At 38.6% G+C, this 16,951-nt stretch overlaps 1 protein-coding gene across 3 annotated transcripts in view; it reads right to left on the minus strand.

The window, feature by feature from the left end:
- Positions 1-16,951, minus strand: part of USP25 (ubiquitin specific peptidase 25) — a 97,459-nt gene that overhangs the window by 16,619 nt on the left and 63,889 nt on the right. For all 3 annotated transcript variants that reach the window (XM_080374513.1, XM_080374512.1, XM_080374514.1), the window contains 9 exons: positions 16,186-16,334; positions 12,236-12,363; positions 11,374-11,469; positions 10,919-11,080; positions 8,926-9,134; positions 8,141-8,211; positions 4,330-4,558; positions 2,742-2,939; positions 1,155-1,294 (listed from right to left, as the gene is read on the minus strand). In XM_080374513.1, coding sequence (XP_080230639.1) covers positions 1,155-1,294; positions 2,742-2,939; positions 4,330-4,558; positions 8,141-8,211; positions 8,926-9,134; positions 10,919-11,080; positions 11,374-11,469; positions 12,236-12,363; positions 16,186-16,334 — 1,382 coding nt within the window. The remainder of the gene's footprint in view (positions 1-1,154; positions 1,295-2,741; positions 2,940-4,329; positions 4,559-8,140; positions 8,212-8,925; positions 9,135-10,918; positions 11,081-11,373; positions 11,470-12,235; positions 12,364-16,185; positions 16,335-16,951) is intronic.

The following is a 16,951-nucleotide window of genomic DNA, read 5'->3' on the forward strand; positions in this document are numbered from 1 at the left end:
TGTGTTCCCAGAACTCAAAGTCAGATACACAGTAGCCTAAAGCATTAGAGCACCTTTTCATCCAGGGTTAAGATCAGTTTCCCTGTTGGCTTCCATTTCAGTTAAACAGAGAAAGCGTGCTTCTCTGCTCTCCTGTCAGCACAGGAGAGATGGAAAACACGTCAGGTGCAAGAGTCAACAAGTTGTCACACCATTTTCAAAGGCGTTAGAGGACTTTCCTGTTCGCCCCAAGGATATCTGGGGCTAGACAGCTCGTTTCATACCCGAAATTAGGAAGCATGCTTCAGGTTTTGCACAGATCTAAACTGTTCATATCTCTAGTGGTTACTAGGGGTGTGTAAGGAAGTTATACTGTACATTTCATATGTTTTATCCTTATGGATATGGTTCCAAGACAGATGCAGGTATTGCTCTCAAGGCACTTGCTTTTCTGGAAAATATATTACTCAGTAATCCGTATACTTATAGGACAAAACAAGTATGTGTTGAAAGAAAAAACCCTGTTAAATATTAGTTTCATTAATAACTCGTGAGTAGTTAATGTCCAACTTCTCTTAGGATATACTGTATGAAGTAAAACCTAATCTCCCAACACTGATTCTTATAACTATTTTAAGTTAATATATACATCTGATGAATCACAAAAAAATAATTTTCATCAACTTGTGAATTTGCATTAAAGCTACAGAATACTGTTGAAAAACTCATTTTTCAAAGCTACTTTAACTTCCATAGGTCTTTCAAAGGAATTCAATTATAATCTTGTATTTCTCAGATAAAAACCTGAATTTTTAAAACAGTATTTTTCAGGTCTTTTACAAGGAACGTCAGTGTTTACCCCTCAAAAATAAATGTAACTGTCTAACATTTTGAAAAAATGGTGGGCACAAGCACATTATTGCCATTTAAAAAATAAGCTGTAGTCTTGACAAGTACTCTAATCTACACAGAGGATATTATCTTAATATTTTAGTTCTACACTCATTACTGTACTGCGCACTTTCTGGGTGGACTTTAGTGTTGGACAGTCCCTGAAAAAACAGCAATTTATAGTGCAAAGTTTCCACACACACACCCTTATATAAACTATTACATCATTTCCACTTACAAAAGAAAAGCAAAAAGAAGCATTTCAAGCTTCAAATTATCCTCACCGTATCCATTATAGCTTCTGGAGTTCTGTCTTCTTGTTCAGCTAATGCTTTATTGATTGCTTGTACAGAATCTTCTTTTAAGTGCTTTGAAATATCAGTTCTTGATGGCTGCTCTAAATATTCTGGTTCTCCTGCTTGAACTTAGTGACAGAAATAAGATAACAATTTTGTGTGTTAACATAAGCATGACTTTTTTTCAATTGATTAGTTTCATTTGGATCACTGTCTTCTAAATACAGATAACGTCACCCAAACAGGAAATGCAGGGTAGGTCACAGCATTCACAAATACAACTTTACACCAGCCTGTGTCTCAGGTCATTCTGAACACTCATATAAATGGACCCGTGATGTTGTATTAGGAACAACAGACCTGTCCTGTCTAGAGACCCATAAAGGTTCTCAAGTGAGGGACGTTCAATCAGCCATACAGGGGATGACTGAGAGCAAAGATGAGCTTCTACTTGGACTTCCTGTGGGATACAGGTCCAAGGAAGTCTTGAGTCTTTTGAGTGCCAGATGTATTTGTACTTCACAAAATAATCAACACATTATGTTCTTCTGACTTCAGGGAAATCTCAAAGTCTCCCCCCACTTGAAGACAGTAAAATTGATTAGCACAAGTAGTGTCTTATACTCCTTACATGATGAAAGCAAATTTTGGCAGACAATTAAAGCATTCATTTAGTACTTTCCATTATTAACAAAAGAACTAATATCAGTCTCAAAGTGTTTGTGAAGTCAAGAGATATAAAAGATGAAGTCACTCTCTGTAGAGTTTGCAAAAAAGAGAAGCGTCATTAAATCACTGCGCTTTTTACATTCAGTTTGTAGTCATACGTAGTTATGAGAAATATATGCTCAGTCTTAATGACTGAAATACAACAATGAGAACATCTGGACAGCAGTCTCACTACACAAATCCATCATGTCATCTTTCACATAACATATGTATAGCCTTATGCAATGGAGCAAGAGGTGAATGTAACCTAAAACTTGACAGGTTTTTCTGTGTCAAACCATGCATATGTTTTATAATCAGATTGCCAGTGGTCTTTATTAGCTAGGTTCTTAACAGCATTGGCCTCACTGTTGCTGTTCAGGGTCTTCTCCACAGTTTTAGCATCCTCATTTTTACATAGTAATCTCTTCTACTACTTCTAACTCTATTTACTACATCACACCTAATAAATAATTATTCTCTTCAGATCTAAATTTTGTCCTAATTTAAAATGTGAAGGTAGGTCTTTACTCACTCCGAGTTGAAGAATATGCACTACTTATGGACTAACAAATTCTCAGAACACACTGGTGAAACCTGTTAATAATTATCTATCTTAGAAGGCCAAAGTTTCTATGGAAAAAAAATAAACTGATTTAGCAAAAGCTAAGCACAACTGACAGGGAAAAGACAGAAGAACCAGTAATTTTTCTCCTTTAAATAAAAATTGCAAAAAAGCCTAAAACTCCAACAGACTAAACTTCAAGTACAGTTACCTTGGCCAAGTAAATAGTTATAATTCGAGATTACACATATTAACTTTTTATACATTTCTTAAGCTTTTACAAACAGGTAGGAGAAGCTAACCTGGAGCAGGTGAGGGTGCTGGTGCCCTGGGTATCTGAGATAACAACTTCTCCTGCTGTGCTTTCTGAGCAAGTTCTGCATCCCATTCTTCGAGTTCTTTCTCAAAACGTTTATTGTCTTCCTTGACGTAATCCCTTAGATCAGAAGGTAGCGTATCCATTCCAACAAGGATCTGTCCCGTTTCTTTGTTGAACTCCTCTGCAGTAACATAACATACAAATTTCAGAAGAAGAAAAATAGGAGAAAAGGAAGTATGTTCGACACTTTTCATCAAGTGAGTTACTGGAAACATACAGTACAGCACCAAGTCCCCCAAACTATATTATTTTAACTGGTTTTATTATCTGTTGGGCATTCCTCTGCTACTGAGAGGTATGGCTACTGCTCTTGCAGTCTTTGGACTTATTGGTGTTCTTGGGCACCATCAGGTCATTGCCATTTTGAAAGATGAGCCTTTTGGGTCATGAGCACCTAATGATTGTGAACGTTCAGCAAAAAGTCACAAAAAAACCACCACAGCTTGATTGCATTACTGCCACATGGAGCTGGACACAACTCAAATCCCCAGCAGAAAAGGGGAAAGAGAGTAGGCCTATAGGGATTTGTAAAGTCAACAGATAAGAACACCAGCTGTACTAAGTAACCTTCCTTTTTGCTTTGAGAATGGTCTCTGAAAGAGTATTCTAGATCCTACGGGATCACACAGCTGCAATTATCCCCCAGCAAGCAGGCCCCAGATTTAATTAAAGTGTCACAGCCACCCTAAAGGTCCCATAAACCCTACGGTTGCAAGTCCACTACTAACTGCAATCTAGAAATGTCAAGGTTAATATCGGTTCTCATTTAAAAACTGAACAAATGAGCACTCTAGCTTTCTGCCCTATGAAAAGGCAGCAGCATGAGAATTTTCCAGGGCCTGTTATTGAATCTCTGGCCATTTTCACAGTCAGCTCCCCACCTGCCATTATCAGGCCCCACAAAACTCATGCTCAGGGATCTTCGCCCTCTCTCCAAACACTTCTGTACAGACCTTATAATTACATACTACTACATGACTTGAAAAAGAATTTCCCAATCCATGTATTAGTTTGGTTTAATGTGTGGTTGGTAGGGCCAAGTTATTCACAGTTCAATATACTGCATAAAGCCTCAAGTTTTCACACTCCAGTGAAGTTCAGAGCTCTGAAGCTTATGGAGAAGAAAAAAAAAGCTACACAATGATTTTAATGTTGAGAGGCTCATTTCTTTATTTCTACATTTCTGTTCTAATACTTGGTTAGAGAACCTTTCCAAAATTCTCTACATGTGATCACATGGCTACAATGTTTACAAATTAGCAAACTTAGTTTATTTTGCTCTCTTAATAATGCTGAAACACTGGCACTATCTTTATATTTTATTAAGCTAAAAGTTGAAAAGCAATCATTCCACCCAGAAAAACAATCTGGCTAGCAGTTGTGAGGAGAAATAGAACTTTCAATAACTATTAAAATAGTTTCAAAAATCTAGGAATCCATCTGAAAGATGCTCACTTCATCAATATAATCAGCTACTCTATATCATCCAGAAAACATACCTATAACATTACCTTGTATCAAGTATTGTTCCTTATCATTGATATACATTAAACAGTATGCACTGGCATTCCTGTAACCACCGAAAGAGTCCCGTTCCAACTCTTCCCAAGTTGACTTTGTCACAGAAATATCATTGTATTTCATCCATCTGTTCTGGTGGTGGTCGTAAATATATGCCCAGTAGTGTCCTGCATTAGCTTGACCTTCATGAACTAGTACAGCATGCAACCTATAAGGAACCTTAAACAAAAAAAAAACAAAAAAAAAAACACACACAAAAAAAAACCAAAAACAAAAAAAAGAACAACAAAATGTCAAACTCTCCTTGTCAGCATTTAGTTGATACTACCTGCCAGCAAGAGTAGCTATGCTAAATAAAAGTAACAAAAATTAAGTCAAACAGGATCAAAACATGACAGAGGAAAACCAAAAAAGGTAAAACTACAACCCACATAGCAAAAGGATTTTAAGCTATTTTACTTACCATTACTAGTTACAAGAGATCTTAAAAACATTAGTTAGTCTATAGCATAAATGTCTACTTTGCTGTCTTTACTGCCAGGCATCCTCTCGTCTTAATTCTTGAATATTCCTACTCTCCTTCTATCTACAAAAAAAGCCCTCAAATACATCAGCCTTGGGCATCTATGATTTCCTCTGGTTCCAACTTGGTGTCCTTGTCTGGAAGTCTGGAAAGGCACATGCAAATTCAAGGTAATAGAACTCTGTGTTCTCTATTTGCTACTAACAGCGTGTGTTTAAAGGAACATCTGGGAGTTGAATACTTCCATTAACCAAAACCAAAATTTTTTACAGTAAAATAGGAATACAACTGTTTTCCAGTATTTAAAATGTATCAGTAAAAGCACTGCCAAAAGGAGACTGGAACATGTAAATGAGTCCTCTGCTCCTGCTGAGGCAGGGAAGGAACATACTTTTTACATTGCTCCTAGAAACTGGTATCCCAGGTTACATGTGTCCACTGACAAGTAAGGAGAACGGGAAACCTAGTTTCTACTTAAGCAGCTGGAAATAGGGGGAACAGGGGAAGCAGAATGAGCGGATGCTTCCTTACAAGTCTTTTAAAAGCATCTTAGCGATCGGCTCTCCTTTCAACCTGCTGAAACAGCACATGCAACATAACAGGGAAAACTGACCTTCCCTGCTACGCACAGTATGCCAGAATGACAACAGCTCAACTAGGATGAAAAACCTGAAACCATCTTTTACCGGTGTTACAGTCTGGACTGTAGATAAATCTTCTGTTTAACACAAGATGTACTAAATATTTGTTGCAAATACCACTTGAGCACCATAATAATCAGTAACCATAAATACATATGTAACTATGACTTGAGAAACTCCGTGAAGTAATTTTTAACTTGATCATTCTTTTCCAGGCTATATGCAAGTGCTGGAGTTTTCGCAAACACCCCTCCACACACACCTTAAACTGTAAAGCTGACTGACTGCACAGCAGCTGGAATCAAACGCTCTGTCATCCCAGAAACAAAACAACACTGTAAATCCCCGAAACACAAGAAGTATACACAGAGGAAATCCTAGCAAGTCCTTAAATCTGAATGCTCTGGGTTTTTTAACATCTGTTATCAAACCAGTGTGAAAGCCTTCTTAAGATGACTGCAATCCCATACATACACACATAAATATATGCGGATCTTCATTTAAAAAAGGGTGAAGTCTCTTTAGACTTCAACAATAAAGTTTCCTCACCCTAAAATAGGACATTAAAATCCCAGGTGAATTTAAATCTTTTTACTTAAAACCATGCTAACTGGGTCAGCCTGAGGGCCCCTACCCTTTCCTCCACCTCTGGAGAACCAGCTGACAGTCATCCATGCTCAGCTTCCAGGAAGGTTCCCCACAAAGGTCTGTCACTGGGGGATAGGCAAGTTCAGTGCCAACAGGTGTCTCTTGCAATAAGCCATTATATCAACAGTAGTTAACAGTACAGGGCAAAACAAGTAGGTGTTAAACTTCTTAGCTTACACTTCCTAGTCATGAAACAGAAATGGAGCTTCACCAACCGTGTCACATGTAGCTACAGAATAGATATATCAAAGATGATACGTCAAAGATGAAGTCTCACAGGAAAAACAGGTGTGACATTTCCCCACAGCAAGTTCACAGAAGGAGGGAAATAATCAAATAAGCAGCTGATTAAATCTATGCATTCAGGAGAGCGAGACAAAAATAAGAATTTTGGGAATGTGTTTCAGGTAACAGTTTGACAAGAGTTTTATGGACAACTGTAGTTTCCTTAGAATCAAAGAGGACACAAGGAGAAGTTAAAGATCTTCTTAAATACTTCACATAAACGCTAGGAAGCATCCTGTAAATATAATGTTTTCCTTAGGAAGTCTAGTTTTCTGTGTCCAGACCTTATTGACTCACAAGCGTGAGGCTCCTTCCTGTTGTGCCAACACACCCACAAGGAGAAAACCACCTGAGCTGAATAAAGGCAGCCTTCACCTCCAGCCTGTGATTTCAGATGGGTTCAGTACCTACTTGTTCCCTAACAACCACTTAACACACACCACTGCTTTCAGGCAAGGCACAGAATGCCCCTCTACAAATCTATCACCATCTTCATCCTCCTCCATTTCTGGAATTCTGTTTCAAAACAAGAAAAAACAAAAAAATCTAGTTTACATTATAAAAATCTGCACTAGGACAAAGTCTGTTATTAACTGATCTCCCTTTTCCATTGCAATGATTGCTGACTAGTATCTTTACCATCCAGAGGCATTTCCTCCTGTAACATCTAAGCCAACCCAGGTAGACTATTTGGATGTGAGACCACTAAATTACTTCATTATACTATTAGGTAACAGGAAGGCTAAAGGCTACATGTCATAACACAAGCATTAAGGGGGTAAAAAAAAAAAAAAGCCTGCCAGTAGCAAGCTTCAAGAAAGCCATCTAGGCAAGTCTGCCCAAAACCCTTAACATCAGAGTTCAGCTGCCAGGAACTATTACAAGCCATGTAAAAAACGAAAGTGTATCTCAAACGAAAACTGTAAGCTAAACAGATCTTACTTGGAAGGAAAATAGTTCTTTCTACTAACAGAAAGTAACAGAGGAAGTAATCCTTAACCTTAAAACCTGTCAAAGTAAGCAAATACGAGTATGTGAATATAATACCAGAAGAGCCAAAACTCTAGTAAGGCATTCTAAAAATGCTGTTCAGATTACACAGCATGAGGATCTCCCTAAAAAGGCAGCTCAGACTAATAGTCAGGGTTGTGACTGATACTAAATCTAGACACAAGTTAAAAAAAAAATCCAACAAAAACAAACCCACAGGCATTAATAACTACAAATTAAAATCAGGAGCCCTAAGTTCCCAAGTATTAGTATGCAAGTTGCAATACACAATGGCAATAAGCATCAAAGTAAAAAGATAAACACTTTGTGTCTAAAGCTTTGCCACCTTAAAGCCAGAAGATTACCTAGCAATATGGTCAAATCAAGGTGAGAAAATTTTATTGCATTATACAAAAACCAAAGTTCTGCATTCAAGTTAAAAAAGTGGATCAGAGCTAGAACATATTTGGGCTTTTCATCACAAGGCTGCTTAAACTTAAGGAAGTCACCTGTAAAATATTGCAACATGGCCATTCATCTTACTGTGCGTAAGTAAAAGGTTTACAAAACTCAATATGACTTTCCAGTGAAATTTCTCAAACCACCATACATAATTGTTGTATACTTGCTCTATTTTCAAGCATCTAAGAACTTCTAATTGAAAGTGACAAAAAGGATCTATTTTGAATTATCTCATGCAGAAACTGTACTTACTTGGACCATTGTTTTGTCAGAGTACATCAATTCAATTGTCCGATGTATTCTAGATATACTTTCTTGTAAATCTAAAAGAAAAATTAAAAAAGAAGCTCTCTTCCATGAGGCTGCATAATTGCACATGCCTGCATCTTTATTTTATCTCATTAAAAGACAAACAAGGGTACATTTCACATTTGGTGCATCTGTTTATATATCTACATGTCAAACACTAAACCTTCTTGCATGATAAAGCAGAGGGAGTGATCCATAACATGCTATTGCTTGTTTCCTAGACCTCAGCCAAGCCCACTCCTGCTGGAGTAACTGCTTCCCTTGTTTCCCTCAGAGAAACAGAACAGACTAAGCTCTACCCACTCCAAAATAAACTCTGCTTCGAAATTTGCTGTATTTTCCCTTATGGGAGGGGTCACTCTACCCTAAATTTGCCTGCAGAGCATCACGTCACAGCACGGGCCCAGCCACTATTAACACTGACAGCTCAGACACCTGCTGAGATGTTCTGTGCCGTGGATCCCATTTCTGTTTCACTCTACTCCCCACAACACCATGCACACAGAAACCTGCACTGAAAAACCTGTGTACACCTCACTCAAAGCAGTGTGCGGGTTCGGTTTATGCACCTGCGGTCTACTACAGTCTCTGACTTCCCTTCCTATGTCTGAGAGAGAAGTTTAGGGGTATGAAACAAGCAGCTCAATACACATGGACGTTGAGGCGATTTCCCCTGCTTCCACAAATCTATTCCAACAGCAAATGCATTCCCCAGCTTGTGATACTACCTCTAGTGTCATTCTCTACTTCGGTCCTCCAGCGATGTAAACAGCCTTCTAGGACAGACAGCTCTTCCTCAGTGATGTGCCTTGGTGCCGGATGCATTGGCAGATCAGGAGGAATTCGTGATTGTGTGAATGGTTTATGTATTACTGATCTTTGTACAGGAGACGTGCTTGGAACATCTGAAGATGAAGGCCCCTGCTGCTCTATTGTGCTGCATTCATTCAAAACATGAAATACAAAAATTGAACAATCATGTATACAAACTAAAAGTTACACCATAAAAATAAGCTTTTCATCTGAAACCAGAAATTTTAAAAGATAGTGGTTTCCTACAGTGTGATACAGGAAAGGTACCTATATCATCAATATGGAATTAGCATGTCAATTCTGAAAAACTTTGTGGTGTACTACGTTAGCACAACAACAACTCTAGCTGTCACTACCAAATATGAAGGAATCAGAATTGGATCAGTCAAGCCACAGGCTGCTGTACTTGAAATGCTACTCAACACCTTCAAATAACGTTACACAAGTAACCACTGCGGTTTGAAACATTTATGGCCAAACTGGAAAAAAAAAATCACAGCGGCTTGTCTTATGGCCCATTGATCATAAAATCAAATGAAATAGAAGTTCTCTGTTTAATAACTTATTTACATGTCTTATGCCCAGCAAATGGTCTTTTTCCAGCTGCCTACCTACAATTTATGTTAGCTGAACAGCAATAATGAAGGGACCACTAATATTTACAGCACACTGGAAATTTAGCACCAAAATATCCAAACTTGTTCCAAACAAGTCTTCTAACTCAAACAGCAAAGCAGAAGAATTCTACAAGAGCGGCAGAATATTAAAAATGAGAACTTGTTGCAGATATTTTTCTTCTTTCCATCAACAAGATGACCTGCATGTAATTATAAGCACAATAGGAATGTGAGGATCACTCTAGCAAGCTACTGACTTTTTGCTTTGTATACAGCATCACCATACAGCCTAAGGAACATGGATAGTATAAAGTTCTGAGAACACTAAGAGCAGACAATGTCACTTCACATAACATGCTGTTGTGTTTCTATGGATTGACAAAAAAAAATCATAATCTATATAGGAAGTTTGTTCTGTAAATATGTGAGTTTGAGCAAGTGTATTACTTCTGATGCTGTATTTCACGCAAGAAATTGTAGCTTTTAAAAGTTTGCCTTCTCTTATGAATCATCACGATTTTTACTTGGCATTGTATCAGTAGGACATTTGAAATTTTTTAAAGGTTTTTTAGATTAATTCACTTCTCTGAACTACAAAGTTAACCATCTTGCCTGGACCAGAACCTAGAACCCTAATTTCCAAATGCAATATAAAAAGCTGTGTTATAAACTGTTAGGATAGGACTTGGCTAGGTGGATGCTAATAACAGTTACTAATAGTTACTAGCTTCAGTAATGAGAAAACCAACATTACTGAACCTTTATCTCCCTGATACTTTAGCTACTCTGTATTTAAAATGTCACAAAGTTCCTGAGAAACTCAGCAAGAAGTGTAAGCTGCAAAGCAGAAAAGGAGCTTAACTCCCAGGCAAAAATTAACAGACAAACCGTATCCCAGCAACCTTGAGGTTCTGCAGCACATACATGCTACCCACATCCAGATTCTTAAGCAATACATTTGGCAAGCCGTGACCTCACCGGCTACTGTGTCTATTTGGAACAGTAGATGGAACTGTGCACATGGCAATTTTATACCTAAAGACATTTTTATAAGCAAATGAAAAAAACCCAGATTAACAACATTTTGGTTTATTTAAGTCTGTTGTGCTGAAAAATACTTCTAGGACAAAAGCAGAAACTTTATGCTATACCCCTTGGGAGATACAACCCTAGTTGTATTAATCTGGTGAACGAAGCAGTAAAATGCCCTTCCCTCTGTCTCTCAGTGGCTGAGTTTGCACCGAAGGGATGATCAGCCTCTCACCTTGGGAGAGCAGGAGGCAGCCCTTACCTGGGTGAGGTCTGGGCCGGCAGCGTGCTGCTGGCAGGGGCACTAGCACCCAGGTCATCAACAGGAGATGTGCACACCGGCTTGCTGGAGGCGAACTCCAAGGCATACTGCAGGACATCTACCAAGGGGAATCGTTTAGGACCAGAACCATAGCTTAAATATCTGTTAACCATAAAACATATTAATGCCATGACTCACATATACAAAAAAAAAAAAAAAAAAAAAAAAAGGATTTTTTTTCTGGTTGACTGCAATTAAATAAAGCAAGCCTTTCCTAGCATGTTTCACACATCAGAATTACTGCACTTATACACTGTTTCCAAGGAAAATGATGAAAGAAAAGAGATACAGAAGGGAAATTTAGAGCAAATAACTACACACAAAACGTACAGTGGAAAGGAGTTATTCTATGTAGCCCATAATATTATTTGCATTTACACAGTTATCTATAGTACCGTTCTAATCTCTGTTGTAAAACCGTGAGGTACTCTTTAAGTCTCTTGATTTCATCCCGTTTAATTCTTGTTATTTCTCTGTTTTTGTGCATATACCTGTAAAACAAGAAATTTAGAAAGAGGTGTCAGCCCATAGCATCCCAGCACTGCAACCGAGGTCTGTACCTGTCTGCCATACTGTTTGGTGCTAATAAAAACTCACACTCTCTAGAATATACAACATATTAAGCAGCAAAACAGAACTGAGAAGAAAATGGTAAACCCATATAAGCCTTCCCTCCCACAACTTTCAGAAGATGCTTCTTCCCGTGTCAAAAGCTCTGCTCTTACCACGAATGACAAAGATGTATTAGAAAGCTCCTAAATTAAGTTGTTTAAGTAGCAACCACATACCAATACTTCTGTTTCATTATTTAGGCTCACAAATAACATTCAGCATCTAACTGAAAGTCATCATGGTATTTCATCTCCACACATTAACAGCATACAGTGATGCTGAGAATCCTTTTCAAACCATGCAGTCTATCTGGAACACCACAAAATACCTGACTTCTCACTCTCTCTCCTAAATGGACTCATAAAGAGTGTGACTTTTGAAGGCATTTTACCTGTGTACACAACTACCTAGCAATAAATTAAAGACTGAAATGTAAGCGGGTTTTGGCACAAAGTAGCAGCATGTCTTTAATTGTTTTCTATGTGTATTTTCTGAAACAGAAAAAACCCATGAAAATTAACTTTTTCATTAGAACAGAAATTTACTGTGATGTGAGCAAGTATAAGATATATCAGCAACTTTACAAAACTCATGAGATTGAATTTATATTCATACTAGGACTCTGTTGATAATATTGTACTGTACCTGTCCAGATATAAAATTGGAGGAAATTCTAATTTGTTGTGTATCTTCTCTGGTCTCCCCAAAGCCTGATTAAACTCAAATCTTGATAGCTCAAAAGTTAAGACAGGAGGCAGCTCAGTGAACCAATGCTGAACAAAAGAAAAACAGAAAACCCCACAATGAACGCCTTCCAATAGCAGAACTTCAGTAATAATGGTACAATACCTGCAGACTGACAAAGCTATGGAAGAAACAGGTTTTAGAGGGTGGATCGGCATAAGCTTTCCAAAGTTCCCATCTTTCCCCTTCACTGTAAACAAAGGCCATTTGTCACCCACGCTGCATCAGAGCTTTTCAACTCATCCATCACTATCTGCATTAAAGCAGAGCAGGCAGGAAGGCTTCTTCCTTTCACATTTATCTCGCTCGTATTAAAAGCGGCCTACGCTTGAACCTACTTGGCTTGCCAACTTGTCCTGTTCTCTTTTAAGTCTCCAATGCCACTGAAAGGGTTGTTTACACTGTATCAAGTGCTCTTCCCCCTGGTTCCCTCTGACTCAAGTTTCTGACCCTTTCTTTCACCTGATATCAAAGTTTCTAATGACCACCTCTGAAGCAAGATCAGCCAGTACCCTGGGCTGGGTCAGACAAGCTCTCTCAGCACTGTAAAACTGATACTTTTTCTTGAAATCCCCTCCCTACTAACAGTCTCTCCTGAAGTTTCTGCACATGTCTCTGAAAAAATCACTGCTAGTCTGTCCACGACCTGCCTACACCGTCATGACCTTATCCCAGTTCTCTCTGAGTATTCAGTGCAGGTTTATTCTTAGTCCTCATTTCATTCCTTACACACTTTGTTTCTCAGCTACAAGACAAATTCAGCTCCAAATTGAGCATTAGAGTTAGTTTTTTCTCCCCACTCTACAACATAAAAACCATGACCTATCCATTTAATACATTTTGGATGTCTAACCGTCAACTCAAGCTTCCCTGATCACTGCAGACACCGCTGCCACTATTTCTGACACCAATGCTCGTAGCCCAGATGTGGCATTTGACAGGACTTACTTCAAGTTCTCCTATCCAGACACATGTCTTGAATAGCCTTTTCATACAATACCTCTGAGACAGCTCTTTATTCCTGTGCTCATGGCTAAAATTCAGGTCTAGGTTCTCGTCACTCCACATGTCTGCAATGTTTCCTCTCTTCTCCCCTTGCCTGGCCTTGGTGCACGTAGTCTTGTCACATAAGTTTCCAGCATGTTGCTGAATTTTCCCAGTTTGCTGCCTTCAGCATCATTCCTCTCACCTGTTTACATGCAAAGTGAGCTGCCTTCCCTTTTCTTGCCTGTTTCAGCTCCACTAACCACTTTTTCAGTTTCAAAGGAGATAATCATGACTTCTCTCTTGCAGCAACCTCACACAGCAATAAATCTCAATGCTGAAGTCAGCAAAGCAACACCACAGCCCTTCCTCCTGAAGCCCTTTCATTCCAAGGCCTTAAAACCACTTAATGGTGACCAAGCTGCTGATGGGCTGAAGTTCATCAACCATGATGCTGAAGAACATGACCTCATTTTCCTCACACTTCTAACTCAAAGTCAGAAGTACACTGACCTCCATCTTCTCTTGAATTTGAATTTTAAGTTACTTGGGACACAGAATGTTTCTTTTTCTCTGTTTGTACATCAGCTTGCTTGCTGACACCCTACTCCGTGGCTGAGGCTTTTAGGCATTGTGATAATATTTGTAATAATAATGAACAACAAGCTAAATACCCCATTAAAGGCAATGGTGGGAACAAGGAGGGGGTTAAAAAACAGGATATTACTTTCAGGATCTTTTAACACATGCAACTACCACATTAATATTCTCTTTAAGCTTTAATATCTACCAGCTTGGATGAACGCCACTTGAAGTCTTTTTTTCAGCAGAGACAGACTTCATTAAAACTACAAAAAATTCAGCTTCCTTCAGCACCACCAAACCTTCTAATGCACTGTAAAATCTTTGAAGCATTTTGTTTAAACATAACTACTAACAGCAGCAATCACTATAAATTTGTTACGTTTCCCTGAAGCAATTTACTTGGCCCTGGTAATAATGCAGTAATGTTTTTCTAGATTAGAACTTTATCTTTAGAACATTACCTTTCTTATTTTGCCACTGTTGTCAGCCTGTCATATGACTATTTCGCTCCCATGTCCACATGCTAAGAAGCCAAGCTGTTTAAAACTCACGTTTCACAGAACTCAAACCTTAACACTCTACACCTACCTGTACATGACTATTCTTCTGTTCCCTACGGTTTCTTGACATTAGAGGTTAAAAGAAAAAAACATCAAAACCAAACCAAAAAAACCCCAACCCACCCCAAGTTTGTCATTTCTAGTCAAGCACTTATAACTGAACTGACATTTTATGCATGAATGCACACAGGTTTTAACTGCAAGACAAACTTCAATCCATATCATGAACAATTGTGCTCTTGTACTAAATACGTACAAGATTTCACCTTGCATAAAGAAATTGAATTTTGGATTGTACCAAGATATTTGTAAGATTTTTTTCTTCTAGTTGTCTTATTACAATGAGCATGTTTCCTGAAATACATTTCTGCAAATGCTGCAATAAAAAAAAAAAAAAAAAAAACAACTTGAAACATCCTGTGAAAGAAGAACATATCCAGGAAGATGTGCGAATACATTTGAAAATGCTTATGAACATCTGATTTGGTTGGTCAATATTTGATCAATAATAGCTGATCAGAAAAAGAGACTGCAAAAAGGGATGCTGTAAAAATTTTGTTGATAACACAAAATTGGAAACAGAACTGCAGACTGGAGAATTCTTTCAGTATGCATTACCAGGTTTAGTAATTAAAGGCTGTGTTTATGCTGACATGAATAAAGGCAGCAAAACTTTGTTACTGTAAAAGATTAACAGGAAGGAAGGAACTACACCTGATTTTTTTGCTTAAGAAGAAATCTTCTCAGATTTCACAAATTTAAAATAACTGTAATGAAACATAACAACTGTGTAAAGAGAAAGTAGCTCAGCCTTTACAGGTAACAGGGATTCCCGTACTTCCACATCAACAACCCACAGGTTATTAGAGAGAGCCAGAGAAAAACTCCGGGCATATACATACATGCCAGCATTAAGAGGGGACATTTCAGAGCGTGCCCTCTTGGTTCTAAAACCACCATTGGTACAACTACCTCTTCTCCCTAACCTGTGACTTCTGTCCAAGGAACCTCATCCATCACCTCATCCCAGCCCCAAACGCTGCATACCCCACTTCTTAGGGGGGCTCCATCTGAATCCTTCCACCCATGCTTCCAGCACACTCTGACATTTGGCAGCCTCCTGCTCTGAGCAAGAGCTCCCCTGGAAGGAACAGCAGCCCACAGAGCAAGTATTGTCTGCCCACCACCGCAAGCAAAGAGGAGGAGAATTGCCCACTGCAGGGGGCAACGAGGGGGATATGCTGGGAAATGTCAGTGAAAAGGGGAGAGGGGAAGAAGTCTAGGGTGCTGAGGAATTACAAGATAGAGGCACAGAGGAATAACAACAATGCTCTGAAGCAATGGCCAAACACACAGCTCAGCTGCTGTTTACAGGGTGGCGCAGGGCAGCGAGTCAGAGCAGTGGTTATCTACCACAGGGCGTTACACCCATGGCCTCTCTGGAGATCAGCTATCAGCAATAGGTGGAAACCAGCCTGTGCCAAATCACCACTGTAAGCACTTAATTGGGCCAGCTTTTAATAAGCATGAACTTCCTATCTTATGAAAGATACAAAAATACGATACTCCAGGAGAGATACAAACCCCACAAACTAACTACCCAATTACGCCAGACATCAGAACCTGAACAACGGCAGGTCAAATAAAATACAACCATGACCCCCACTGAAAAATAAAGAGCACTACAACACCACTCTGAGAGAAGCCCACAGGAGCACTTACCTCCTGACCAGACTTTGCAGAGTTTTCTGAATGGAGAGATTCAATTTCCCCTTCAATCATTGCAGCTTCTAGGCACTCATGCAAATCTTTGAAGCCATTAACTTGAAGTGGATACTGGCCAAACATTTCTGTGTTTTCAAATTTTTTACCTTCACATAAGAAATAAAACAGTTAAGGTTTTAGGAACACTTACCTTAAAAAAAAAAAAAACCACAACACAAAACCAAACACACACCAAAAAACCTAGGTCACCTGACCTACTCTATGGAACAATACCCACATTTACTTACTGAACAATTCAATTATATGTATGAAAACAAGTAACTCAAAGTCGCTTAAACATAGTATTGAAAATTACTGTGTTCTCCTCTTCGGCCCATTTTTATATTAGTTTTGCATTTGTTGGTAATAAGCAAAACTCAAAATGACTTGGCACCACAGACGTATGGTAAGTTTTACACATATATATATCAAAGTGCTCATCCTGCAAATAGCAGCTTGGTAATACAACCCTACATTGTATTAGCAAAGTTAGTGGAACTGCTGGTATGAAACAGCCCTTTGTATAAATATATTTTGCAAAAATAAACCACGGAAGAGAACATTCATGATTTCTGCCCTGAAAACAAGATCATAATTTGGTAACAGCATATAAAGACACAAGCTCAAACATGAGAAGAAATGGATAGCAATTGATTTCAATCTACAATTTCTATTCATTTCATCCTAAAGTCTTCTTACACCTGCCAGTTTCTTTTTATTTCAT

This window comes from Falco punctatus, assembly GCF_963210335.1.
Source record: "Falco punctatus genome assembly, chromosome: 2".
Classification (NCBI taxonomy): Eukaryota; Metazoa; Chordata; class Aves; order Falconiformes; family Falconidae; genus Falco; species Falco punctatus.